This window comes from Amblyomma mixtum, chromosome 10, assembly GCF_055824585.1.
Source record: "Amblyomma mixtum isolate Tamu chromosome 10, ASM5582458v1, whole genome shotgun sequence".
NCBI lineage: Eukaryota > Metazoa > Arthropoda > Arachnida > Ixodida > Ixodidae > Amblyomma > Amblyomma mixtum.
In genome coordinates, this window is record NC_143021.1 from 30,903,316 (window position 1) to 30,929,719 (window position 26,404).

Sequence of the window (26,404 nt, forward strand, 5' to 3'; positions counted from 1 at the left end):
GGAGGAAGCACTGAGTGAGCGTTCAAAGTGTAGAGTGACTGGTTTTTTTTTTTTTTAAGATGCTGGTTCCGAAGTAAACTGCGAGATAGGGTGTAGCAAAGTGACCGAGGCGCCTAGGCGCCTTTCACCGCGCCTCGCAGGGTCGATGCATGGTGTCATGCATAGAATCAGTTGAAACCCTACAGCAGCCAGGTGCGGAGAGGCGCAAGCTACGAATCTCTCCGTGGGCTTCTTCGAGGCGTGCCATTATAGTGTACTAATTCTAGTACACTATTGCCATGCAACGGCCCACGCCAACTGGCCACACCAACGAGCCAGCGGCCGGCACCGCTGATAAATTCCCTTCCTCGCACATAACCCGCCGGCCACTATTTTTTTACTGAAGCCTACGAAGAGAATTGCTCATTTCGTTCAGATCCACTTCACGTGCTGAAATCCGCTAAAACAATGAGACGCACGAAATAAAGATTCAAAATCCGCTAAAAAATCTGCTAGCCGCTAGACGAACATTTTTCCCGCTAAGACGCAACAAAAGTCACTTAATTTAGCGGGAAAATCGCTAAAATGACGACACTGAATTCTGCATGTACTTCGTATGAATTTCGAAGTCGAAATAAAAAATCATAAACTATTTGAGCAAGGTTGCTTGGACATTTTGCCTTTTCGTACATAAAAGCACGCATGTATATACGAGTACAGCTATAAATTATAACAGCACGTTTTACGTGGGAAAAGTACTTGTATGGTGGCACTATATTTTGCTGCGCATGATGCATGAAAGCCTATGCACGCCTTATAGTTTTGTCCGCGTAGTTGAGATGCGTCCATTGCCAAATAAAGGCGCGTCGCGTTGCGAACTTAGTGCGCATTTGCGGTTCGTTTTAATTGTTCCCGAAATGTTCGTCTACTGTGAGTACGTGTGTGATCATACAACTGCTGTTGTTGAACACACTAAAGTTCAGTCATTTGAACCAAAGAACGTCGCGGATTTCTATCCGGGAAAAAACTACAGCGTCTACTGGTGCGGCGACGACTTCACCGCTGGCGGTTACTACGATGCCAGAATCATACACATGACAGGTAAGTCGCCAAAAGGCCATCCATTGTATTTTTTTTTTCTGCGGCTGAACAACTTTTTGCGGTATTAGGAAGGTGTATATACAAGCGCGTGCCCTAAGTATGCATGACTTCCGCACCTGTGCGCGCGCTGCTCTACGCAACGACACAACCGTCTTGAGAGCTCAAAATGGAGCACTTTCGGGGATCCATTGGCTATATTATAGATATTTGTCGCTTCGTCAAGGGCTCGTGAAAATATTTTGAGGCATGACAAGTAAACCAGGCAAAGCGCGCAAGTTGAGGTCGCGGGAAGCGGCGAATGGAAAACATGTGCTCTAAAGTTTCGATTTCTCTTTTTTTTTGTAATTCTCGTATCTTCACCTGTCTTCTAGCGAATAATTATAACGAAAGGTTGCGAAGTTCATAAAATGACTTGTTTTCTCATGCGTAGTTGTCTAACATTGTCAACGAATTGCGCTTCTGATACCCCCCCAGGAAACCAATGTCGGCTACTAGACAGCTTGACTCAGCTTGACCCATCTCAACTCGACTATGGCTTCTTCCAGCCACAGAATAGACGTCTAGAGGCCATCTCAAGTTTGATGCCTTGTAGACGTTTGATTAAGGATGTATCTTAGACAATGAATATTATATGACTGCATGACACATAATATTCTAAAAAATTTTCTTCGAGACATTAAGCCTGAAATATGGACATCCTTACTTTACTAATGTGGTGTGCTGCAAGCGTCAAGCAATACTAAAAAAAAAGAAACATGGATCACGAATGTACGTGGCGCTTAAGAAATCTTGCAGGGAAGGGTAAATTAAGGCAATTGTGACGTGCGGCTTGCGCTTATATAGAAACGCTGATGCTTTCTATGCGTACTTTGCGTAGTGCGAGAGTCACACGTTTTCCCGCCATTTTTTCAAAAATTGCAGGAGCGCCATCATACCTACGTTAATTGCTCTTGAAGTATATAGCTGCATAAATATAATAAGTAAATCTTGTTATTATATTTTTAGAAGTAAACATTTTGCTATACAAAATTTTGAGCATGTGTGTTTTAATAAACGGATTCCATTGAAAACATGTGTAGAGCCGGCGCTGGCGGCGCTGCGAGCGACCGCACGTTTCCCGCCAAAATCTGTCGAGAAGCGAGCGAAGCATGGCCGTTGGCTCCGTTGGAACGTTCGCTGTGCTTTTGTTCGCGACGGCACGTCAAGACTGCGAGTGTAAAAGGTAGAGTTTTAAACTTTTTCTTATGTCTTCGAGGCACACTAAAAGCTTCGATGAACTGTCTCGCTGGCAGAAGCGTCGGCGCTTACGTTCGATGGCCGAACCGTCGTTCGAGGAATCGGTTTCGGCGAGCCTTTCCCAGCAAGGGTCGGTGCCGAGATGTTCAGAGTCGCAAGCTATCAGTGCGAATGTGTTTGCTATGTCAAGTGGCCCATCCACAGTTAATCAAGAACGAGGAGACATTTCCAGTTCCGATTCCGACTGTATGGAGATATGCGAAAGAGAAGTGCCTGCCGTGCTTGACATTGTTCACAGTGAAGATTGTCCTGGCAGTTCTGGCGTTGTCTGCTCAGATGAGAAAGGTCACGAAAGCATGAAGGACTTTTTGACAAGGTGGGCAGTACGAAATGGGGTGGGACACAAGGCTGTCAGTGACCTCTTAAAGAAACTGAAAACGCACGACTGTTGTCCATGCTTTGCTAGTTTGCCTTCGGATGCCAGGGCGTTGCTCGGAACACCCAGGAAACATAATATTATTTCTGTGTCACCAGGGAGTTATGTACATATAGGAGTAGAAACCTGTCTGACGACTCTGCTTAAGGCAGTTGTGGACATTTCAGCGGCACCATCATGTCTCAAGCTTACATTTTTCATTGATGGAATTCCTTTAACAAAAAGCTCTACGAGTCAGTTCTGGCCTATCTTATGTCGTGCAGAGGGAGTTTCAAACAACAACGTATTTGTTGTTGGCTGCTACCACGGTGAGTCAAAGCCAGAGTCAGCAGACACCTTTCTGACTCCATTTGTTGATGAAATGTGCAGTCTGTATCAGAATGGACTTTGTGTAAAGGGCAGAAAATTCACGATAGAAATTAGAGCTTTTGTATGCGATGCCCCTGCGCGAGCCTTTGTGCTAGGTGTGAAGACTCACTCTGGTTATTTCAGCTGCACTAAGTGCACTGAAAAAGGAGAATTTGTAGATCAGAGGGTTGTTTTTGCTAGCACAAATGCACCCCTTCGCACAGATGACGACTTTGCTCGCAAAACTCAGAAAGAGCACCATGTTGGCAGCACTGTCCTTGAGAAGCTTCCCATTGGATTAATCTCAACTTTTCCTTTGGACTATATGCACCTGGTATGCATAGGAGTCACCAAAAAGTTTCTGTTGTTGTGGGTAAGAGGTGAGCTGCCCCATCGCCTGTCAGCTTCTGCTGTTGCACAGCTTTCAGAGTCCTTGCTGGCTCTGAAAAGTTGCTGGTGCCTGGAGTTTGCTCGCCCACTGCGGTCTTTAAAACACCTTGATCGCTGGAAAGCAACTGAGTTGCGTACTTTTCTTCTCTATGCAGGCCCCATTGTTCTGAAGCTTGTTTTACCTCGTAAGAGTTATGAGCATTTTATTGTTCTCCATGTTGCTGTACGAATATTGGCTAGCCCTTCTTTATGCATCTCCCTGAACAGATTTGCAAAAGACTTATTGTGTTACTTTGTAAATTGTGTGCACAGATTGTATGGCCACCGTCACATGAGCTATAACGTTCATGGGCTGATTCATCTGGCAGATGATGTCCTGTTGCATGGTTGCCTTGACACATACAGTGCTTTTGCTGGAGAAAGTTTTCTTCATAGTTTGAAAAGGCTTGTCCGAAGTGGAAAAAAACCCCTTGAGGAAGTTGCTAATCGAATTCACGAAAAAATGAGCAATGGTGAACTCTTTGCAGCAAAAGGAACTGCGTCCTTTTCTGGTGTGGTCTTAAAGGAACCACATGCTGATGGCCCACTGCTGCCAACATTCAAAGGTCCTCAACATCGTGCTGCAGTATTTGAAACATTCACTCTAAAAGGCAGCTTTGGTGACAATGGTTGTATGCTTTCGGACAGCAGTGTAGTACTTGCCTCTAACTTTGCATTTGACAGTGATGGTCAACAAGTTGTAATAGGCCAAAAGTTTCAGTCCTCAGATCCTATGTTTTCAAGGCCTATTATTTCTTCTGAACTGGGCATCCTTGTCGTTCAGAACCTATCTCATGTTATGGCGTGGCACCTAACTGACGTTAAGTGCAAATGTGTCCTTTTTCCCCATCAGAGCGGGCCTAATACTTATGTTGTGCTGCCACTTCTTCATTCAGAAACCCATTTTTAGCTTTTGGACTGTAGTACCATTAGGAGATATCACTGTTGCAATGTGTGTTGGACAACTTGTTTGATTTTTTACAGTAGATACTATTAATTTTTCATAATCTGTGCAATAGAATATGTTTAGATTTCAGTTTAAGTTTACAAGGTGCCATGTTTTAGCTTCACCCAATACTCTGTGTGCTCTGGATGAACCTCGTGTATTTTGAAGAGTGAACCCTTATGTTCTGTACATGTTGTAAAACAAAGTGAAATGTTTTTTAATACATGTTCAGAAACTATACTTTGATGTTAATGCTCCCAAAAGCATGATCCTAAGTGAAAGCCTGTGGGTGGCACTAACGACTTTCATCAACAGATGTATGCAGTGGTGCGATTTGCCAGTGATGACACAGTTGCTGTTGTACCCACAAACTGGGTTGATGGAGAGGACTGCTTGTGGCCTAGCCATGCAAACTCCAAAACCATAAGCAAAGCTGTTGAGCGCATGCAGACTCCGGATGCATCATATTCTCGCCACAAGATTATTGTCCTTCGTCTGGAGTGTAAGTTGCTTGCTTCCCATTTTTTTTTCTAACCTGCTCATTTGCATTCCCACTGTTCTTGATGTGACTGCAACACAAGTGATGTTATTCTAAGGGAAAATGATTGAAAAAAGGCCAGAGTTCATGTAACACTGTCTTGATAAAATTTTTGGATTGGTCTCCCAGATTAAAATGGCCGTTGAAACAAGATGGTCGACCTTCACTTACTAGTTTGCAACTGCATCCAACAGCTTCCTAACAGGACTGCTGCTGTGGCTTAGTGGCATTGACTCTGAACTGTAATAGGGTTGGTCTAAGCCATAATTACCATAAGTATCAGTTAAGGCATTAGAAACAACTATTAATGGGCAATGACAGCACCTTGCAGAGGCTGATTCAATGAAACAGCACCGTAGTTTAAGTTAGAGCAGAACTTTGTACTTTGTGTAATACCGGCTAATTAAGCAAGCAATGTTTTTGTCTGTATTCTAGCTTCATACAAGACTGCGCGTGCACTCCTGGCTCGGGCTGAAGCCACTGATGATATTCAAACATCTGCAGATGAAGGTAGGATTAAAAAATTATATGCAGTGTGTTCTTTAAACACTGCATCAGACATTTTGTCTTTTATGTTAATGTGTGTTTAAGCACAGATTATGGTAACAATAACACCAGATGGTATTTTAGGTCTTCAGAGTGTTGAGAGAATTTAAGTGTTTGTGCCTCTAAAGAACTGTAGAATGCTTGCTTGAAAGAAATGGAATACTTTATAAGATGATAATGCTAAAAATATCTTGTTTTATCTTTGTATTTAAGGGTTACACCTATAATTTGTCAGTTGTAGTTTTCAAGAAAGGCTGGAATGTTTACTCCCATGCTGTGGGTTATTGTTTGTTATTAGGTATTGATGGTTGGCGTAAATCTTAGTGGCAGCATCTTGTAAGCATTGTTAATTTAATATTCGAACCCCTTCCCGTGCACGTCATGGCTGCCTAAGCAAATAGTTCTCACCTTTCAGACAGAGGACGTGGCAAGCGACGAAAAGTTCTCAGAGTTTTGTCAAGCAGTGAAGAAGATGAAAGTGAGCTTGAAGGAATGCCTTGCAAGCCGCCAAGGTGAATCTCTTTATGATGATCACATTGCTTAAGTTTTGATGCTCTTGTCATTTGAAAGAAAATGCATTTTTGCAATTTTTTGTATTTATTGCTAACTAGCAGAACTGGATTGCTGACTTCCTGATTTTTGCACATTGTCATGGTTTGCAGCCCCAAAAGATGTGCCCCTGTGCATTGTCCCATGGTGTTTGCAAAGAAAAGTACCCACAGCCCAAAAACACGTGCCCGCTATGCTTCAGGCTTTGAAGAAACCATGGCTGAAAGGCCAAGCAGTGAAAGTTGTTCTAAAGGTAGGTACAGCTCATGCTCTCTAGTCAGGGTTACCTTACATTCACATGCTCACTAAATTCTTATGATGGGCAGATTCAAGCATAGTTAACATTGTGAAGTGTACATTGAAAGGTGTTTCTTTTTCAGATGCAACATACATACTGCTAAAGGAAATTCAACACATTAAACAGCAAAACGAAAAGATCCTCAAATTGCTTACAAACGCAAAAGATGACAACAGTGAAGGCCTTCGTTTAGAGTTGCCTCTAAAAAACGAAGATGATGTAAATGATCTGGAGTCCCAGATTGCTAACGACAAGGCAACAAGAATCAGCTTGGTAAGCGAACGTGACACTTTCTATGGCTGACTGAGTGAGAGCTTTTGGAATGCACAAAATACATTTGCTACTGTAATGCATTACCCAGTGTGTCATGTGAGGGCTTGATTTATCACTTCATAGCGAGAAACGCAGAGTTTCACAATTCATATTAAGCCAGTTCTCGCAATCTGGATTGAACTAACAAAGCTCAGTATCCTTGGCATGCATGCCGCAGCTGGAAAGTGTTCATGAGAAGGAAAACTTTGAAAAGCAAAGGACAACAAAGTGCTGAAGTGGTATGAAATGGTATGTTGGTGGCACCACTGGACCAAGTAGTGCAGTGCAAGAACCAATTCGTTACCCTCTAAGGCTCATCAGAGCTCACACTGATTGACAGCTGCACTGCTGCAAGAATGGTAGCAACAGTGACTTTTTTTTTTCTTTGAAAAATCCTTACACTTATACATGGCTGCTGGCAGTACTTTATATCATAGTTGATGAAAGCTTTTTGTGAAATTTCCGGAAGGAAAAATATTTTTATGGGGTTAGGTCATGGCCATAAAATGCTGCATATAATTTAAGGAAATGCTAAGAGAACCAATAACAGATGCAGTGGAAAGCTGCCATCATCTGAGATATGCTTTGTCAATTTTCAAATATAAATTTAAACTGGATTCAGCCTTCACTGCATTGAGGCAAGCACTACATGGCCAAAGCAATGGTTCACTCATTTATATGGAAAGATATGCTCTCAAACTATATATTAATAGTGTTTTTTTTTTGTTTTACTCTGTGGAATATCATTCAATATATTTGTTGCAGGCACGGAGGCTTTCACTAATAGGTGGAAAGAACATAAGAACGCTGACTGCAAACATCTTGCGCACAGTTTTCACTGACGAAGTGGGGAGGATGTTCAGCGTTTTCGGACAGCGGGGCAAAAGAAGCTTGAAGGACCTGCTTGTCTTTGGCGTGATTGAAGGTGTGTATTTGGTAGGCTTTTACAAATGGTGCATGAATACTAGTTCCTTCCTATGAGTATGCCAGTAAGGCCTGCACAATTACCTTGAATTTGAAAAATTAACATAAAATGAGTGATTTTTATATTCTTAATGCCAAAACAGTGTTACTATTTAGTCACACTGGAGTTCATATCGTAGCATGAGCCACTAAGGCTTTTCATATAACCTGTGCAACCGTGCCCGCACAGTTTTTTTCCAGCAAAGTGTTTATTTCCAGAATCGATACGAATGGACAGGCGCTATGTCTCCGCCGATTCCCATACAATACAGCAAGCAGCAGCAGGGTGGCTGAAGAACTGCACACTGAGGGTGATGGCAGCTTCTAGAAGGTAATCTGTCCATTCATAATTCTGTTTAAGGATGCAGTGTAACATACAGTTATGATTATCACATTTGTGTGTGTGTGCCTTTGTATAAACCAATGGTGTAAGCGAGATTTTGAAAATTGTTGGTTACTTTGCATGAATATGGCTCTCTACATCACTGGTTTGGGTAGAACTAAAAACAAGTTTTCAATTGGTGCATTTTTGTTCAGGCAGCATTGTGATGCAACAAGTGTCCAGCTGGAAGAGCCAGTAACATTGGGAGGGCAATCAGGTGAGTGCTTCCTGCTACGAAGCTGTCAACTGCATGTATAATGAATGTGGTACTGTCGGCCAAAAGTTTCATATTAGCACAACTAAAATCTGGCTTACGGCGTTGAAGCGATAATCCAATGGACCTGATCACAGTTTTGCAGTGATGTCTATTTAACAACGATTGTGATTAAGCCGGATAAACAGTAAAACTGATATTTTTTGATGGCCACTGGTACCATGGAGCTCACTGTAAACTTCTCTTTGTGGCTGCAGAGCGCTGTTTCTCACTGTTGCGGGAGCACCTTGACAGCATTAGTAATATTTACTGGTGCAGGAAGACCTTAGTAACACTTAAGTGCATTTTGATGAATAAGCTTAATTGCAAACTTTATATCTTACACATCTAGCGTCTGTTCAGCATTTTCATCTCCAGTTTTTTCAGTCAGTAATTAAGCAAGTTAATTGCTCAAAAAAGTTAAGCATTGCATTTCATTTGAAAGGGGCGTAGGCTTTTTATATTGTTATTTCATGCTAGACACAGCCATAATTTTTTAATATGTATTTCAGAGTAACAGCTTCTGAGCCAGCTGCACAGCTCACAAAAATGTGACAATATCCAAGGATGGTGTGCTCGCCTCGTGTGTCCTCCATTCTACTCATTCAGCGGGTCTCTCAAAGTTGCAGTGACAATTTTATAACTTTGCATTTAAATTTTAATTCAGTTTGTTTTGTATCATCTATTGACTGAATGTTTTAGTGACTTTTAGATGTGTATATTTATTTGTAATTCTGCAGTTCATAAGCAGTTTTCTGTTTGTGAATTTTGGAGAAATTCATCATTATCTTGTAGCCATTGAAAGTTCCATGTATTAATGTTTGACCATCTTTAGTAACTTTAAGATAAATTTTTGTGCACTGTAGTCTTTGAATGTTTTGGTGGCAGCAACATCACTCGTCTTTGTTAGTAGTTTTGATGCTATGTCATATTGAAGTGGTTTTTAATGTGTAAAGTTTGAACTGCTCAAATTTTTTGTATCCTGGTTATGGACATTTCTTGCAACAGTCTTCTAGTCGCTGAACGTTCCCATGACAGTTACACCCATGTTTATTTGTAATTTAGCAATCTAACTAGTTCTCTGTGTGTTCAATTTCAACTTGATTTGTTTTGTATTTTTTTAGTGAAAGTACTGGTCACATAATGAGACCTGCTGGATTTGTAGTTGTGCAGTTCATAAACGGTATTCTAGTTCTGAATTTTGGAGAACTTCATTATTATCTTGTAGCCATTGAAAGTTCCATGGACAATTTTACACCAGTTGTACTAATGTTTGACCATCTTTAGTAATTTTAGGATAAATTTTTGTGCACTCTAGTCTTTGAATGTTTTGGTGACAGCAACATCATTCGTCTTTGTTTGTAGTTTTGATGCTATGTCATATTGAAGTGGTTTTTAATGTGTAAAGTTTGAACTGCTCAAATTTTTTGTACCCTTGTTATTGAAATTTCTGGCGACAAGTCTTCTAGTCACTGAAAGTTCCTGTGACAGTGACGCCTGTGTTTGTTTGTAATTTAGCAGTTTTTAAATAGTTCTATATTTGTTCATTTTCAACTCTATTTGTTTTGCATCATTTGGTGAAAGTACTGGTCACATATTCAAACTTGCTGTATTTATTTGTAATTTTGCAACACCTGAGCAGTTCTATATTTTTGAATTTAGGAGAACTTGATCATTATTTGTTGCCATTGAGTTATGTGAACAATTCCACACCAGTTGTATGTATTTGTGTTTGGTCATCTTTATAATTTGCAACTAAATTTTTGCACTTTCTAGTCATTGAATGTTCTGGTGGCAGTACCATCGTTTGTCGTTGTTTATGGCTTTGATGCTATATCATATTGAAGTGGTTTTTTTGTGTGTTAAGAGTGAACAGGTCATTCTTATTGTATCCTGGTTATTGAAATTTCTGGCGACAAGTCTTCTAGTGACAGTAAGGCCTGTGTGTTTATTTTTAATGTAGCTGTTTTAACTAGTTGTGCATTTGTTTGTTTTCAACTCTATTTGTTGGTCACATATTGAAACCTGCTGTATTATTTGTAATTTTGCAACGTCTGTGCAGTTCTATAGTTTTGAATTTTGAACTACCTGACCATTTTGTTTTTCTATGTTCACTGAAAGTCCAAGTGAAAAATTTACACCTTTGTATTTGTGAATTTCAATAAATATATTACTGGTCTTAACATTGGTTGACATGCTTTTAAGCGTGACATTCACCATATGCTCAACTGATGAGACGATTCTGCAGCATGGTTAAAACCAGTATATTGATTCCACCCGAAACTCAGAATTCCTAATAATTCAGTATTTCTGCATGGATGGCCTGCAAAATAGTATTCCAGTAAGCGCTACGAATCAGGCAGGAATTGAATAAGGCCATTTGAGTGCAGGTCTGCAATACCTACTGATGTTCTTGGCCGAAGCTTACTGAGACGTCTTCAAGACCATATTGGAGGGAGCGTTAGCACAAAAAAAGCCGAGCTTGAAGCCGGCTAATAGCAGCTAATGGCTTGAAGAAGATGGCTTGTAGCCAGCCTGCTTGGCTAAACTAGCCAAGAACTAGATGTCTTGAAGATGACTTTGCGTTTCCTGGGCCGCCGGTGCCTCCCGGTGCCGGTGCCGCCGGTTCCGCGGGTCGCGGTGCCTCGTGTATTTCGCTGGTTTCTGCTCGTGTTTTTAATTTTATTTCAGTGAGTATTGGGCTTCATGTATAAGAAAAAAATGGCTTTATTGCACACAACAAGGCTTTGTGTACTACTAATTATACACTTGTATACTTCCTTCTTAACTATTGATGTCCCGGGGAGGACTATATGAGGGTATTAGTTTTAATGACTCAGTAACTGTTGCAGCTAGCGGAGCGTAAAATCCAAATGTGAAATCATCATACAAAGTTTTATGTAGTATGTATGTATACACGTATATATATTAAATTAAGGTATATTTTATAAATAATGGTAATAGTTTTAACTGCCATCCCTGCTGAAAAAAGTTCTATGTTGCAATAAACTCATACAGTTTATCATACAAATATCATAGACTTATCATACAAATCATAGAAAATTATCGTAGAAATGTCATACATTTCTATAAATCATAGTCATCATAGAGATGTTATAGAATATCATACAAATTGTATGATATATCATTCAGATTACATGATATTCTATGATGAAGCCTCTATGAGGTTATTGCATCATAGAAGTTTTTTTCAGCAGGGATGCCCTCCTTGAGGCAAAACGCTGTGGGGTACATGTTGCTATAGTGGCTCAGCAGAGCATGTGTTTCTCTATTTTTAGTGCTTTATAATTTATTACCATACAGAGTTCTTGCCCTCAAGGCAGGACAAAAGGAGGGGATATGTGCTCAACCTCAAACACTAAAATGAAGTGTGTATGGGCTTAGAAATTGTAATCTGGCTTTTACTGCTTAAGACGTTAATTAATGTGTCTTCAACTAATTCTTGCTCAAGAAAGGACATATGAATGCAGCGTGAAGTACCGCAGTTGTGCCCTCTTGGTTTGAGCATCCAGCTTGCGTGCAAGCGGTGTTGGGTTCAATCCCCATACAGTGGCCCCAGGTACTCAGAGATGATGCAGCCTGGTGTTTGGCATATGTGCGGTAAAATGCTCGAAAAATGTGTCTCTAATTGCACCTTGAGTAGACGAAAATTCCTTGTGTCATGGTGCTCTTTGGACAAAGCTGCCTTTAAACCAGTAAGATCTGCAATCATCATCATCTGATAAGCTGCATACAGTATGATTGCAGTAGACGGAGAGGAACTTGTACACAGAATTCGCGGATGCAGGTTTGTTCCATTACAATACAAAAAAAATTGAACATTTTGTAAAGGTTGTGTGCATATCAGATTGGAAAAATTCAAAATAATATGCAGTGCAGCTCCATGATACATTCTTAACCTTTTATCAATGCACATTGCTTCTAACTTTCTCTGTGCTGTGCAGAATCAAAGGAGGAAATGGACATCTACAATGAAAAACGACACCGAAGACCTCTTATACCACCCGAAGGGAAGAAAAGGACAAAAGGAAAGGTAAAGTCATAGCTTTTAAAGGCTGGTAATATTACTTTCAAATGTGCAGTTTTGCACTGTAAAAGTGTGTGTCTACTTGATGAACAGCTCACAAGGTGGGGCTTGTGACTGGCCTTGAAGACAGATCATTGCCTCCAGATATCCACTTCTATTTCAAGCTGTAAAATATTTGATCCTAAGTAGGTTGTCGGGCAGGTGAGTTACATTTATTGAAAGCAGTGTTAAAAAATATGGACATGGGAAGAAGGTGTACACACGAAGATGAACGGACAGCTAATCTATATTCAGGGACTGCTCCACATTAAATACACTGCCTACTAGGATGCCGTGCTGACATTTAGTATGCTCCTTTCCCCACACACTCTTCCACGTGATTCCTGGCTCAACTTGGATCAGCTTGCAAGGTCAGCTGACCTTTGTGCACCAGGCTAGCAGCCTTCTTAGGGGTTGACTCTGAGTGACCAAACACAGTTCAACTGGGTCATTCCATGCCAAACACCCCAGACGCTGCACACAGCCATCTACAGTTTGTTCAAAAATATTCATGGCAAGTTATGCCAATGTGCCTAATCAAAGCCTGAAACATTTTCGTTGAAAAAATTTATTTGTGAGGTCAGTGCAGTTTGAACATTTAGAGAAGGCTTTAATAAAAACACTTATAGTCGGATACAACTTAAGTCTGCAGTGAAGCTCCACCCACATTCAGCCTCTGCGCGCAGAATTCCTCCACGACAAAAAAGTAGTCCGCTGCTTAAACGTTTCTGGTTAAATAAACAAAAAGCTTATCACACGAAAAAAATTATGAGCTTTTGAATTTTGATATGGGGATTGTTTGATAAAGTCAAACATTCAAGCTGATTTCGTTTACTGTTCCGTTTACAAAAGTCAGGCTCATTTTGTTTCTGTTCCAATTGGAAAGCGGCGACTGCGGTCCAGTGTTAGCAACTGCTGTTTTTTTAAGTTGTATTCTACTATAATATTAACATTTGGAAAATAATAACATTTAGAAAAGATTAATCATCATCATCAGCCTGCCTACGCCCACTGCAAGGCAAAGGCCTCTCCCATGTCTCCCCGCCCCCCCCCCAAAAAAAGCTCTGCCTGTCGATGGAACTGCATAACCAGGCCTGAAGTACGGCCTGATCTCGGTGACCAGAGCTGACAACGCACTTCCTCACCAGAGCAGGATTTGGCCACCCTGGTGTAGTACTTGGCCACAACCTTCTGTGAACAAACCAATTAAGAGAAAAGATAATGAAACACAAATTTTTAGAAAACACTCCACAATTTTTTCAGTGACATTTGCGCAGATTCTGGCTTTCGACATAAATCAGAGCGTATAGGTTTTTACGGCTCAAATCTTTTTTTTTAATTAAAGAAAATATGAAAATGCACCATTTTTGCTGTTTTTTTATACCAACTTGCTCTCGCAGATTCAGAAATAGCCGTTTGGCTTCTCTAGATGTCTAGAACTGATAACCAATGTTACAGGTGATGAAACTGTGTACATTGAAGTAAGAAAAATACTAAGGTTGCAAAAAAGTGCATTTTGAGCCAATAACACTGGTTAATTTCACCCTGAGGTGATCCAAGTAAAAATACAAACAATGACAGGTTACATAGAACAATTTATTGCCTTTCATTTCTTACATTTTAATCGAGGTAATTTTTGTTTAAAGTGAGAAAAGAATTTTTGAAGTTGAGCTCTTGCGTCGGAAGTTGCAAGTTGCAGATATCGGAGAATTGCGACCTGCACTTGGACCTGTGAAGTGCCACATGTGGCTCGCGACCTACAGTTTGCCCCCCCCCCCCCCCCCCCCTCCTCCTCCCCCCTGTACTAGTGCATTGCACAACTTTCCCCATTATGCTGTGGCATGCTGCTGTCAGGATTAATCCTGATGGATTGCATATTTTGGTGTGCTCAACAGTTAAGCAGGAAATTTTAATTGCGCCTATTCAGTTACAGGTGACAAAGTCAGCAAAAAAGCTACGGCTTGATGTGCAGCGCCAACAGGAGCTGCAGTTGATTGAGGAGGCAGTGGTGGATGGAGCCGTCGACATGGTTCCTGTTGGATTGCACAACGAGCTGAAGCGCAAAACAGAGGCCTTAGAGATTGAACTGGCTGCGTTGAAGCAAGCAAGGGGTGACCAGCTAGCTACAGCTGAATTTGAAGCTCTTAAGGATGAAGTTGGACAGCTCCGTATTCTGAATATGGAACTGCAGCGCAGCCTTACTTCCAAGCTCTTCGATGCTGGTAAATCCTCTTGAAAAGTTAGCTTCTTTGGAGCTGTTATGTCTTGATGCAGAGCGTACTTTCAGATCCATCTACAGAATCATGTGTAGTGTGAAACAATTTTTTCTTTCCCCCACACAGACACACACTTGTAAATGTGTTGTGAAGATGGTGGGGAACAGGTACTTCTAAACTTCTGAAATCCATCATAGCTCTGTGGAGGGATGCTTGTTGTTGTCGTGATTGCTTCCTCAAATTTCCAGTTAACTCGCTGGTTATAAGTTTCCAAAAAGACAGGAAGAGGATAGGCAGCTGGTCTGTGCAAAGAACCCTCGGTGTATCATGTGCCTTTTAACTCAACGGGAGATCATTAAGCGTTAAAAAAGAATTTAAAATCATTTTTTCTTTTTTGAGGCAGGCCAGGTTTTTTCATTTATCGGAAATTTTTGTTTCTGCATGTGCTCATCGCGTTCAGAATATATATCAGTGCATGCTCTGCCTATTCATTCATTCAATATGTTAGCTAGCGGAAGCTTCCTTAATTTCTTAGCTTTCATTTTCACCGCACATTAAAGAAAGAGGGTGGCATATGCATGACTTTGGTAGCGCACATTAATGGCATGCCAGCACACAGTTCGGCACTGCTTATGTCAACAAAAGTTGGAAAGGAGGCTAGTTGATGGTGGACGCGCATTGCTAAGTGGCCAAGTGAAATCTTAGTGCATTATGAAACAGTAATCTGCAGTATTTTTGTTGGGAGCTCAGAAGAAAGAGCATGTTTCGCTTCTATTTAGGCCATTATAACCTGATGAGCTGCATTACAGAAATGATCCAGTGTTTTATGTAGCCCTTCGTGCTGAGTACCAGATTTCCATTGGGTATAAAGAACAATTGCATTGTTTTCAGTGAAAATTGAATCTTAGCCTCTTCACTGGTATGTTGTTGTTAATTTGGCAGCAAAGGACATAATTATTGCTGGTAAAATCAGATTGGAAATCTTTCCACTGCCTGATTCAAACTTTTGAAGTCTTTGCTGAAAAGGACAGGCTGCCACCGTTTTGAAGTTAATGATGGTCTAGCATATCCTCTGAGATGCGCGCAATAAAATTGATGTTGATACACATGCTTCATTCATGAGAACGGCCAGTGATGGCTACACCTGTATTTTGTTTCTAGGTTCTAGCTTATGAAAGCTTTGTTTTCAGTTTGTTTTGAACACGCTACCGTACTGATACAGGTGAACTTAAATTTTTGCTTTGTGTCCCTTTAACATATTCCTCATAGATATTTGTTTGCTTCTAATTTATGAAGACTACAAAAAAAATGAAACTAACATCTATAAGTGCTGAATATTGTTCCTCGTTCATGCATTATAACTGCAGTGCAGTAGAATAAACAAGGTGTAAGCATTCTACAGTGCTGTTGTTTGGAAGATGCACTGTGCCCACAACCATGCAGTGCCGGCACCAAAAAAAAATGTTCTAAAATAGGCTAGCTGCGGCTGTCACAGGACTGAGCTGATTAGAAATCAGTGAAAAAGGTCTGATTTTTCCATGTGCATAGCAAGGCTTTTGATCATAAACAGGAAGCCTGATTATGTCATAGAAGTTGCCAGACTGAAGCAGGAAGGTTAGCATTGTATTGAGCAAATAACCCAGCCACAGGACGAAGGACAGGGAAGAGACAAGGTGCACACTGCGACTGAAACTAACAACTGTGCAGCAAGTTTTCTTGGGAGATGGATGTGCTTCATTAGAACACTGTTGTTAGTTCCAGTTGCAGTGTGCGCCTCGTCCCTTCCCTGTCCTTCAGCGTTTGCCTGGGTTATTTGTTCAATACAGTGCACCAGCTGACCCAGATCGCAACTTTTCTGCTAAAGTATGTACCAGTACTGCAGCCTGTGAACCATGGAATTATCCCTCCTGCGGCCTCAGTGTTGCAGAGTAGGCAAGGCAGATTTCGTTTGCAAACAGTATCCAACATCAGGAGTTCAGTTTCATGACACGCAGGTACTGCTTGCAACTATAGCAGAGATTTGGATAGCATGGTGGAAGGCGACAAGCTGGATAACATGGAAGTAAACTCTTGTATACAGGTAAAAAAAAAGAGTTGTATGAAGAAACCTAGCAGAGATTATCGGTAGCGTTGCATTGCTGTTTGTAAAGCCGATACAATTTCTTCCAGCGTCGTGGCACTGGTGAACATTGCCATAGGGGACAATAAATTTTTACCTTTTCTCTAAACTCTACTTCAGAGAAAATTTATTGTTCGATACGGCAATGTTTACTGAATTATGACATTGGAAGTAATTGTATGGGCTTTCCAAATAACAAGGTAATGCTATCAGTAATCTTTTCTCGGTATTAAGTTGCGCTGTGAGCAAAATCATTAAGTGCCAGCTCACTGGCCTGTGTTTGATGAATTTATGTGATACCTGATTGGCACTAATATCATCAGGTATAGAAAGCTGGAGTAATGAATTAACAGGAGTGTTTTAGGCAACTAAACTTATGTACTTAAAAACCGAATTATTCACTCTTATGTGCTATGATATGTAAGGGGGAAAGAAGGGATTACTTTTAAATTTATTTTTCTTTTTCAGAAGTGAGGCTGATATATGCAGCTGCCTCTGATCTTCCACTGAATATTGTGTATCAGCCCGCACTAGGTAGTATGGAGAAGAATGGTAAGTAATTATTTGTCCACTTGCATTCTTTTACTTTCCTAAACTGATTTGAATGCCTCTGAAGCTCTTTACTTGTAATATCTGCAGGACAAGCCTCGGCGAGCGTTGCATCCCCACAGTGCCAAGTTCAGCATGGTAAGGTGTATACATTCTAAACGCGTATTGGTTTGTTGACATGTGGTTTGCTGGTGGCAGTTTCATGACATTTCAGGACGTGTGTTTGTAAGCAGAATCTGTAAACTTCTTGAACCTAGGGAGAGAACACTGTTTAGTTGAACCGGGTCAATTTGAGAGTTATCAGAATGATAGAGCACCGTTGCATTACCATGTAGACTGACACAGATGCTATGCTTAACTCCTTGAAAGTGAGGCTAAAATGAAAGTGCTGACGTAAGTATACCTTTCACTGGCGAGACTTTGCACGGCTGCTTTGTCTGATGTGGCCGTGCAACAGTCGGAAGTACTGGCATGCCTTACTGCAAATAATTATGGAAGAGAAATTCCTCTGCAGCTCCTTATAACTTGCTGTTCCTGCAGGACAAGCCTCGGCGAGCACTGCTTCCCTGGAGAGCCCAGGTCTGCTTGGTAAGATACTCTTTCATGTTTTGGGTTTAGTGATCTGACAGTTTAGAGCTGTTTTGGATCGTAGTCGTATGTTGGGAGAAAAAAAGCCTCGGTAGTTGGCTAACTTATTACTTGCTGCACCTACAGGACAAGCTTCAACGAGCACTGCTTCCCAGAGCCCAGGTCTGCTTGGTAAGATACTCTTTCATGTTTTGGGTTTAGTGATCTGACAGTTTAGCGCTGTTTTGGATCGTAGTCGTATGTTGGGAGAAAAAAGCCTCGGTAGTTGGCTAACTTATTACTTGCTGCACATACAGGACAAGCTTCAACGAGCACTGCTTCCCAGAGCCCAGGTCTGCTTGGTAAGATACTCTTTCATGTTTTGGGTTTAGTGATCTGACAGTTTAGCGCTGTTTTGGATCATAGTCGTATGTTGGGAGAAAAAAGCCTCGGTAGTTGGCTAACTTATTACTTGCTGCACCTACAGGACAAGCTTCAACGAGCACTGCTTCCCAGAGCCCAGGTCTGCTTGGTAAGATACTCTTTCATGTTTTGGGTTTAGTGATCTGACAGTTTAGCGCTGTTTTGGATCGTAGTCGTATGTTGGGAGAAAAAAGCCTCGGTAGTTGGCTAACTTATTACTTGCGGCACCTATAGGACAAGCTTCAACGAGCACTGCTTCCCAGAGCCCAGGTCTGCTTGGTAAGATACTCTTTCATGTTTTGGGTTTAGTGATCTGACAGTTTAGCGCTGTTTTGGATCGTAGTCGTATGTTGGGAGAAAAAAGCCTCGGTAGTTGGCTAACTTATTACTTGCTGTATCTGCAGGACAAGCCTTGACGAGCACTTCTTCCCTGGAGAGCCCAGGTCTGCTTGGTAAGATTCTCATTGTACTCCCGTGTTGGTTTGGTGATCTGAAAATTTTGGTCTACTTCAAAATATAGTGTTCATAAGCTGAAGCCGACTCGCCTGGGAAAGTTTGCTTAATGCTTGAAAGCCAATGAGCATCAGACCAATTTGATGTTGCTGAGAATTACTTAGCACCATTGCACGGCCCATGCAGTACGAAAAGAATGCCATGATTAATTCTTTGAAAGCAACAATACATGAAAGCACTTTCTGAAGACTACCTGTTCGTCTTACTGCCAAGGCTTTGCACGGCTTCTTTGCCTGCATTAGCCATGCAACAGTCTGGAGTGCCTGCGTGCCTTATTGCAGGTAATAGTGGAAGAATAACACATCTGGAACTCCTTTTTACTCACTCCATCCGCAGGACAAGCCTCGACAAGTGCTGGTCCCCTGGAGAGCCCAGGTCTACGTGGTAAGATTGCTCGATTGTTGGTTTGGTGATTTGACAATTTTGATCCACTTCAAAATATAGTGTTTATAAGCTGAAGCTGACTTGCCTGGGAGAGTTTGCTTAATGCTTAAAAGCTAATGAGTGTCAAATAATTTTGGTATTTCACAGTTATTTAGCACCATTGCATTCTCCATACAGTGCGAAAAAATGCTATAACTCCTTTAGAGTGAGAATAAATGGAACGCTTTCAGAAGATTACCATTTCCTCGAATGACTTTCCATGGTTGTTTTGCCTAATATAGCCACGCAACTGTCTAGATTATCTGCACACCTTAGTGCAAGCTTTAACTGAAGAGCAACGCCTCTACAACTACATTTTACTTGTGTACCTGTGGTACAAGCCACGATGAGCACTGCTTTTTTTTATATCAGTTTCGGGGTAGAGGTACCACATGCAGTGTTTGAATATTCCAGCCCCCATGAAAAAGTTAAATATATAAGAAGCTATGTTAATTGATCATTTTATGGTTTGATCATACCTGTGCATGCACATTTTATACTTTTTTTGGTGTTCAAAACAAAAAGTCAATTTTTGTCTTTGTGCAGGAGAAGGAGGCCATGGCCACTGCCCTGTCACTGAAGCTGACATACAAGTGGGCTCCACCAGGGATGATGGAAAAGTAATCACCTTTCTTTTTTACAAGCAAGCATGTAAACATCTGGTGGAGATGGTGTTCCATGGCTCCCAGTTTTACTGTAAGGACTGTGCTTTAAAATATAAAATATCTTTTTCAGCTTAAATGGGACGACAAATTTCTTATGGTCTAAAGTAGGCTTTTTGAATTATTATAGATAGATGTGAACAGGCAGGCAGACAGCTACAGTATTCATTTTAAATGAGCCTCAGGGGAGCATTTATGGAGGGAGGTGGTGGGGCATTGGTAAATTTCACATAAGGAAAACATGCAGAACACCATTTTTTGTAACAAAAGGCGAAGAAATACATGGCTAAAATGTGACTGCTGCCCCAAGAGAGTGCCGTATATCCGACCCTATGTTAAATTAAGCCTACTCAATAACATTTTGAGTATGCTTAATTTTTTGTTTAGTTTTAAGATTGCATAGGTCAGGAAGATAGCACCTCTAAGGGAATAACCTGTAGCACAAGCATATTAATTGCTGCTTTTCGATGTGGCAGAAGACTTCAAGCTGCTAATTGGGTGCTTGCAAGGAGAGTTAATTTGTCATACTGAACTGCTGTTTCATGTGAGCAGTAAATTTACAAAAGCCTCTCCTGCATTTCTAACCTGCTGTCAGGCACTTTAGTTGTGCAGCTGGTAAGCCTGTTCGCAACACAGGTGCATTGATCATGCATAAACTGCTAACAATGTCCAATGTATTGAACAAGTTGCATAAGCCCATGTTATCATCAGTGGTGTGTTAGCTTCGAATATTTTGGGGCCAGATGTAGAATCCACTTTCTCCTTAACTATATTGCTCAAAGACAAATTTAGGCAGTCGTTTTTGCATTCATGTCTAAACTGGAACACTATTTTTGTAAAGAACCGGTAGTAGCTTTTTCTGATTGACAGCTCAAGCTTTTGTGGAGTATGGAATTTGGAGCAATGTTTTGTCATATTACGCGTTGCTGTTGTTATTGGAGTTTGAAGTCTTATGTGGGCAATACACTAATGTGACGCTTGAAAAAAGTGACAATGCAACACTCTAAAAACTCATAAGGTGTGGTAGAACTGCTTTCATATGGATACTATTGTGATATTCATGACTTCTGCATTTTTTGTGCTCCATACCATGAGACTCAGGAGAAAACAGTTGCCCAGCCTGTCATATTGGCTTTGAGGGGACTATACAAAAAGTGCTAAATAGCGTGACAGTTTTTGTTTTGCGTCATTGTCAAGTGACCTTAAGTCGCCATCATGTGCTAGAGTACTATGTAATCCCACGAAACACAAAACGTCTTACGAACGTCTCGGAACAGCTTCAAATGACTACAAACGTCTTGCGCTATGTTCAAACGTCTCATAGATGTCGACAAGAAGAAGTTTCCTCTGCGACGTCTCTTAAACATCTGCAGTCAGACGTTTGCTGTGAAACTTCTGTGAAACATCTGTAGTCAGATGTTTTCTAGACTTGATTCTAACACGTGGAACTTGAGACCACGTCAAGGAGATGCGCCAGCAATCAGCAGAGAGTTGCCACCGTGGATTAAACATGCTGTAAAATCACGGCACATAAATTAGATGGCTCTCCTGCTTGACGTTTCGAAGAGCAGGCGCGCCGGTGCAAAGACCGCTCTTTGTATTCGAACACAGAAAGCGCGTTTTCTCCTACAGAGCCCGAATCACGTTCCACATCGAGTGCAGCTAACCCGCCACTCGTAAGACTGGATTTAGGTAACATATAATGGCCCTGAAAGCCGACGGTAGTTACGCGAGTGAAAAAATTTGCTGCATGTTGCGAACGCCTCTGTTACGCGTCGGCTAGCTGGCGGCAGCATGCGGATTGACAGGCGCAGCGCACGCTGCCTTCGCCGCCTTCCCGCCGCCTTCGCCGAGCTCGCTCGCGCGGTTTATCGCGCAGATCACCCGCGCGCTATCTTCTCGTGGCGGCGTATCTTGGAGGCAATCTTTCTTGAGTCACGCCGCAGCTTGCTGCTTGTGTCGCTCCGCACGGTGGCGATGCAGGATAGTTTGCCAAAGTGGTTTTAACCGTTTAAAGCAGAAAAAAATGGAAGCTTCAAGTGCTTAGTTTTACATGAAAGTATTAGATTCAATTTATTTTTTTGGTTCTTTGATGATATGTTTATTTTTACGTTTAGAAATTTAGTACTTCATTTGGTCATTTGGCGTTGCAGAGGCTAGCGATAGCTACGCGCGCGAAGCGGATGCTGCGCACGTTGTAGTACGTTTCGCTGCGCACTTTTTTCCGCGCTGGTTGGCATGCCGCTGCAGTTCGCATTTTCCCCTTTTTCTGCGGTATCGTTTACTACCAGTGTTGCACTGAGATGTGAGCCTGGTTTTCCGCAAAAGTAAGTAACCTTCCATTTCTCTTCTGTGGTGAAAGCGTCGGCTTTGCCGGCTAAGCCACTAACGCGCCTGATTTAACCTTTGGTTTACAAAACACAAAACAGTATCAGCCAGTGTTTTACATACCAAAGTGCAGCGTTGAATATATTAAAACAGGGCATTTGCATGTATTTGAGCTTTTGTTAAGTGGATACAGCTAGGCTGCTCTCGCATGCGAGTTGCTTTCTTTACCAAGGCGATGACAAGGTGAACGTGACAAAGCTTCAAACCAACCAGCTTTGTTTAAGCGTACGTTGGTAAGGCGCGAATTTTTTCCTACACGGTTTTATTCTTGCCAAGGACTCTCATCTGGCCACCTGTGTGCTCCAATTCTCCTTGCTGTGATTGCCGTCAGTGAAACTCGCGTTAAAAAGGCGTTGGTTATCTGAACTGCGTCAAGCTTTTATTTCATTGCGATTGAGAGCCCCGGCACAAAGGTAGTTTACTCGGTGGTGCTGCTCTGTATGTGTGCAGGCTGTTGACAGTGCAGTGAAGTACTACGGCTCTTTGCAGGCATGGCAGCTTTTATTTTTTGGAAAACCATTGCACCGTGCACAGCTGGCGTTGTCCCTACTTCACTGTGTACATTTCGTTTTGGGTACAGGCTGTTCAACAGTGGTTTTCAGAGGACCTCCTTGCCTGCTCAACTTCTCAAGTTTTGGTAAGCACGCTTTGCAGCTGACACCTTTTCTTTCACTTCATGATTTCTTGTATAGGTTTAGGCTCTTTGCTAATGTTCATTCCACAAGCCCCATTAAGTGTTTGTCCTTTAGAACTCCAACTGTTGGCCGGAGGAGCAAGGACCTGGTATAGTTTCACGCAAATTAATAGCAGCACCTTGTACTTGGTTGTTCAGACGACTTGGCCTGGAGATTGTTTCAGTTCTGAGGTGGGAACCTGGACTAATGCTTCTTGTGCAGTGGTGTAAGTAATCTCTTGCCCACTGTTTGAGCTTCATCGTACAGATTAGAAAGGGCTTCTTTGGCAATGCAGTGTTAGGAACCTTATACACATGCACTTTTATTTGTCTTATCTTTCAGATGTGCCCTGTGTGGCTGTCAAGTTAAGGTCCAAGATTTAACACATCTCTGGTGTATACTGAAGTGAAGCAGGCATTACCAGGACAGCAGCATCTCTGCTATGTTTTCATGCGACGGTACAAGATGTCAACCATCAACCACTTTTGATTCAGCCACATCTTGCAGGTAAGAGAAAGCCTGTTTGCAAGATGCAGCTTAGGAGGTTCTGTGAGTAGTGTGCATCACAGTAAGGCAGTGCACTTGCTATTGCCTGCTTGGCTTTCAGTGTCCATGCACGCTGTTTGAATTTTGCTTCTGTTAAAGGCCTCCACAGTGATTGACTTCTTGAGTTTATGGTGAGCCGTAGCACTCTGCTGAAATGCCGCTTGCAAGGACATCATATGCATATATGTTTTCGGTTAGCTTATTTTATTGCATGTGCTGTCAATCCTTGCCATTTCCTGGTCTTATTTGCTACCGACTCCTCATTGGCCATTCTACATGCACCTGACTGACTGTGCTTTTGGTTACTCTAATATTTTTCACTTCTGCAGGCTGCTGAACAGAGCTGGATTTGACTTCCCCTTGTTACCATCTAGTTGGCATCCTCCTTGCAAGAAAAGCGATGTTTGGAACACCTAGCGAGCTCTTCATTGCCGTCCACATCACAGCAACTTGATCATCAACGCATCCGTTGTGAACAAGGCCTGGGGCCGAATGAATTTTTGATTTAACAGTTGGTTGCTGCTCAACACTTTCCCGCCATTCAAGTGCTTACCGTTGTAATGTCAGCCAAACCAGTGAAGCTACCTCCTCCATGGCTTCTAACATTAATTTCCTGGTCCCTTTCTTTTTTGTGTGGGTGTATGCACTGGATTCAATAAAGAGTAACACAGTGACTGAAAAGTGTGCTAGCACATGCATTTATGGCTCATTACTACAGCCATACATCCCTTGTAATGTGGGCTTATTGTTCGGGTCATTGCAGATCAGCTTTGAGTTCATTTTTGAGTGTATACCAGAAAAATGAACTATAACATTTTTAAAGCTTTAGAGGGTTTAAAGGCAGCACTAAAAATCAGTCTTGAAATGCATAAGAGAAATGCATAGGCGCCCATTTCGGAAAAAAAAGGAACGTCTAAAAAAATTCTAGAAAAGTTCTACCTCAGAAGTTTTCTAGCCGTATACAAGCGTAGCGTTAGCAGAGCTAATAGAGGGCTAGTAAACGTCTAAGTCTAAAACACTGCTTAGAAGAAACTTCTTCTAGATGTCAAGCTTTTTTTTCGAGACTTTTTTTAGACGTCTATTAGCGCTTTTTGTGTTTCGTGGGATGCTTGATGGTGCTACTGAAAGCTCCTCTGTCAAGGTACTTATAGCCTCAGAGCGCAGAAAGAGGTCTGAAAAAAATAGGCCGCAGGAAAGTATTAACAGCTGTGTGCACATATTTTGCAGGTCTATGCTGGAAGCGGTGCCTGGGTGGAGCCACAGGTGTGGACTAGGCTCTTCCAGGCGCCATCCGACTCGATGTTCTGCCGGATGGCGGCTCAGGTGTACTGGAGCACAGAAGAGTTAAAAAACAGGAGTGTGACTGGAACGCTTTCAAACAGAAGCCTGTCTCTGGGCAAGACAGAGCCAAAGCCTGCATTGACGCCGCAGAAGCTGACTTCTCTGAAAGGTGTGTTGACCCTTTGGTGACTCTTTTGCTTTACGTCTAGCGTTGCTCAGTTAGTAAGTGGCCACGTAACAATAATTTGGAACCTAAACTTCTCATCATACCTTGTGCGCTGTGAGTTTTTGGTACAGAAGGAAAAATGTTTCAATGACTGCACTTCAGGATACAACTTGTCCACAGGTTATTTACAAACACTAGACAAGCAGGAAGCTGTTTGCTGGAACTGGTCACATTAAATGCATCATCATTTGCATCATCGTGTACGTGCAAAGTATGTTAATAAAACTGGAATTAAACAAATTTAAGAAGTCATGACAGACCCATTGTTCAAGGAATTTTCACCACCGGACAACACTGCTTATAGTTCACAGATCCAGAGCTGTGTCCTGTAATTAATGGCAGCTCACTCACTTTTAAAGTTATCATGTGTGCATTTTTTTCAATGGAGAACACTGCGCTATACCACAGCAGTTAATGAAGCTGGTTCTGCAGCAAGCTGTATTACTTAAACTTGTTCTTCTGCTCTTAACTAAGAATTCATTGTATTCTGCCCATAGTTATTATTGAAGCGTTAAATGTTTTTCCGTGGCAGAGCTTACAGAGATACGGAGGATAAATTGAAGTTGGCCTGATGTAGCTCAGCAGTTTGAGATTGAGTTCATATATTTTAAGAAGGCTTCTCATAAATTTGTTGTGGTGTGTGGAATTTAACGTCCCAAGGTTACTCAGCCTATGAGGGATGCTGTAGTAGAGTGTTCTGGAATCATTTTACATCACCAGAAGTGTTAAACCTTTACTGACATCGTCCAGCACATGGACGCCTTTTGCATTTTGCCTTCATCGAAATTGGGTGGCTGCGACTGGGTTCGAGCCTGAATACACAGGCTCGGTATCTGAAATCCTAACCACTAAGCAACTACAGCTAGTCCTTCTCATGAATATGTCGCAGTCTGCACTGACTACCTAAAAGCTCTTGACCGCGTCGAATCATCTCAGAAAAAAGTTTCTACCTTGCAGAGTAACATGATGGTGCTTTTATGCTGCCACTATTTTGTCTGTTTATTGTGTAAAATGTATGTTGCCAAAGGCAAAATGCTACAATGCACTTGTATGAACCACCAGTGGCTATTGTGTTCCAGACTGGGCTGGCCCTTAGTCACAAAGCAATTTTTCATTTGGCTATATATAATGCACTATATGCAACTTTTGAAACTGCAGTCCTTGACTGCACTGGGCTTCTTTGCTTTACTTCTTCTTTTGAGAGTTGCTTGTGGAAATCTTTCTGTAATGCCCCTCAATCCATACATTGCCCTTAATATTTATTCTTTCTGCAGCTTTGTTCCGCCTCTACATGGGGGACACAAGCCCAGAGGAGTCTGCAAAACGGCTGAAAGCGGTGCGCAAGCATCTTGCTCAGAAACTGGGTGATGTACAGCGCAAATAGTGCGCAACATAATAAAGGTGTTCTGTGAAA

At 41.7% G+C, this 26,404-nt stretch overlaps 2 protein-coding genes and 1 long non-coding RNA gene across 6 annotated transcripts; all 3 read left to right on the plus strand.

The window, feature by feature from the left end:
• The first annotated feature begins 862 nt into the window (after positions 1 to 862).
• On the plus strand, positions 863 to 26,404 carry LOC149325521 (uncharacterized). Its single transcript, XM_089564324.1, has 10 exons — positions 863 to 1,080; positions 12,282 to 12,370; positions 14,337 to 14,514; positions 17,828 to 17,875; positions 18,512 to 18,556; positions 18,682 to 18,729; positions 19,127 to 19,174; positions 19,760 to 19,833; positions 24,711 to 24,933; positions 26,265 to 26,404. The coding sequence occupies exons 1-10, from the start codon at positions 897 to 899 to the stop codon at positions 26,372 to 26,374; spliced, it is 1,047 nt and encodes a 348-aa protein (XP_089420450.1). The 5' UTR covers positions 863 to 896; the 3' UTR covers positions 26,375 to 26,404.
• On the plus strand, positions 4,438 to 9,479 carry LOC149325522 (uncharacterized). Of its 3 annotated transcripts, none has more exons than XM_089564012.1 (9): positions 4,438 to 4,977; positions 5,449 to 5,523; positions 5,975 to 6,071; positions 6,222 to 6,361; positions 6,489 to 6,679; positions 7,484 to 7,643; positions 7,901 to 8,012; positions 8,223 to 8,280; positions 8,829 to 9,479. In XM_089564012.1, the coding sequence occupies exons 1-8, from the start codon at positions 4,791 to 4,793 to the stop codon at positions 8,260 to 8,262; spliced, it is 1,002 nt and encodes a 333-aa protein (XP_089420138.1). In that variant the 5' UTR covers positions 4,438 to 4,790; the 3' UTR covers positions 8,263 to 8,280; positions 8,829 to 9,479. The 3 variants fall into 3 exon arrangements, with proteins under 3 accessions (XP_089420138.1, XP_089420136.1, XP_089420137.1); XM_089564011.1 differs by having other exon boundaries at positions 4,439 to 4,977; positions 8,219 to 8,280; XM_089564010.1 differs by having other exon boundaries at positions 8,219 to 9,479.
• Positions 21,999 to 24,322, plus strand: LOC149325523 (uncharacterized). Of its 2 annotated transcripts, XR_016286490.1 has the most exons (5): positions 21,999 to 22,202; positions 22,753 to 22,900; positions 23,013 to 23,163; positions 23,280 to 23,444; positions 23,813 to 24,322. It is a non-coding gene; the product is annotated as an uncharacterized LOC149325523 (long non-coding RNA). The 2 variants fall into 2 exon arrangements; XR_016286489.1 differs by having other exon boundaries at positions 23,013 to 23,444.

Excerpts from the sequence above, each read along its gene's own strand:
- LOC149325521 (XM_089564324.1), top strand. The coding sequence starts at position 897 with ATGTTCGTCTACTGTGAGTACGTGTGTGATCATACAACTGCTGTTGTT. Across the intron at positions 1,081-12,281 it reads CAGAATCATACACATGACAG|AATCAAAGGAGGAAATGGAC; the intron begins GTAAGTCGCCAA and ends TGTGCTGTGCAG. Across the intron at positions 18,557-18,681 it reads CCAGAGCCCAGGTCTGCTTG|GACAAGCCTTGACGAGCACT; the intron begins GTAAGATACTCT and ends CTGTATCTGCAG.
- LOC149325522 (XM_089564010.1), top strand. The coding sequence starts at position 4,791 with ATGTATGCAGTGGTGCGATTTGCCAGTGATGACACAGTTGCTGTTGTA. Across the intron at positions 5,524-5,974 it reads TCAAACATCTGCAGATGAAG|ACAGAGGACGTGGCAAGCGA; the intron begins GTAGGATTAAAA and ends CTCACCTTTCAG. Across the intron at positions 8,013-8,218 it reads GTGATGGCAGCTTCTAGAAG|GCAGCATTGTGATGCAACAA; the intron begins GTAATCTGTCCA and ends ATTTTTGTTCAG.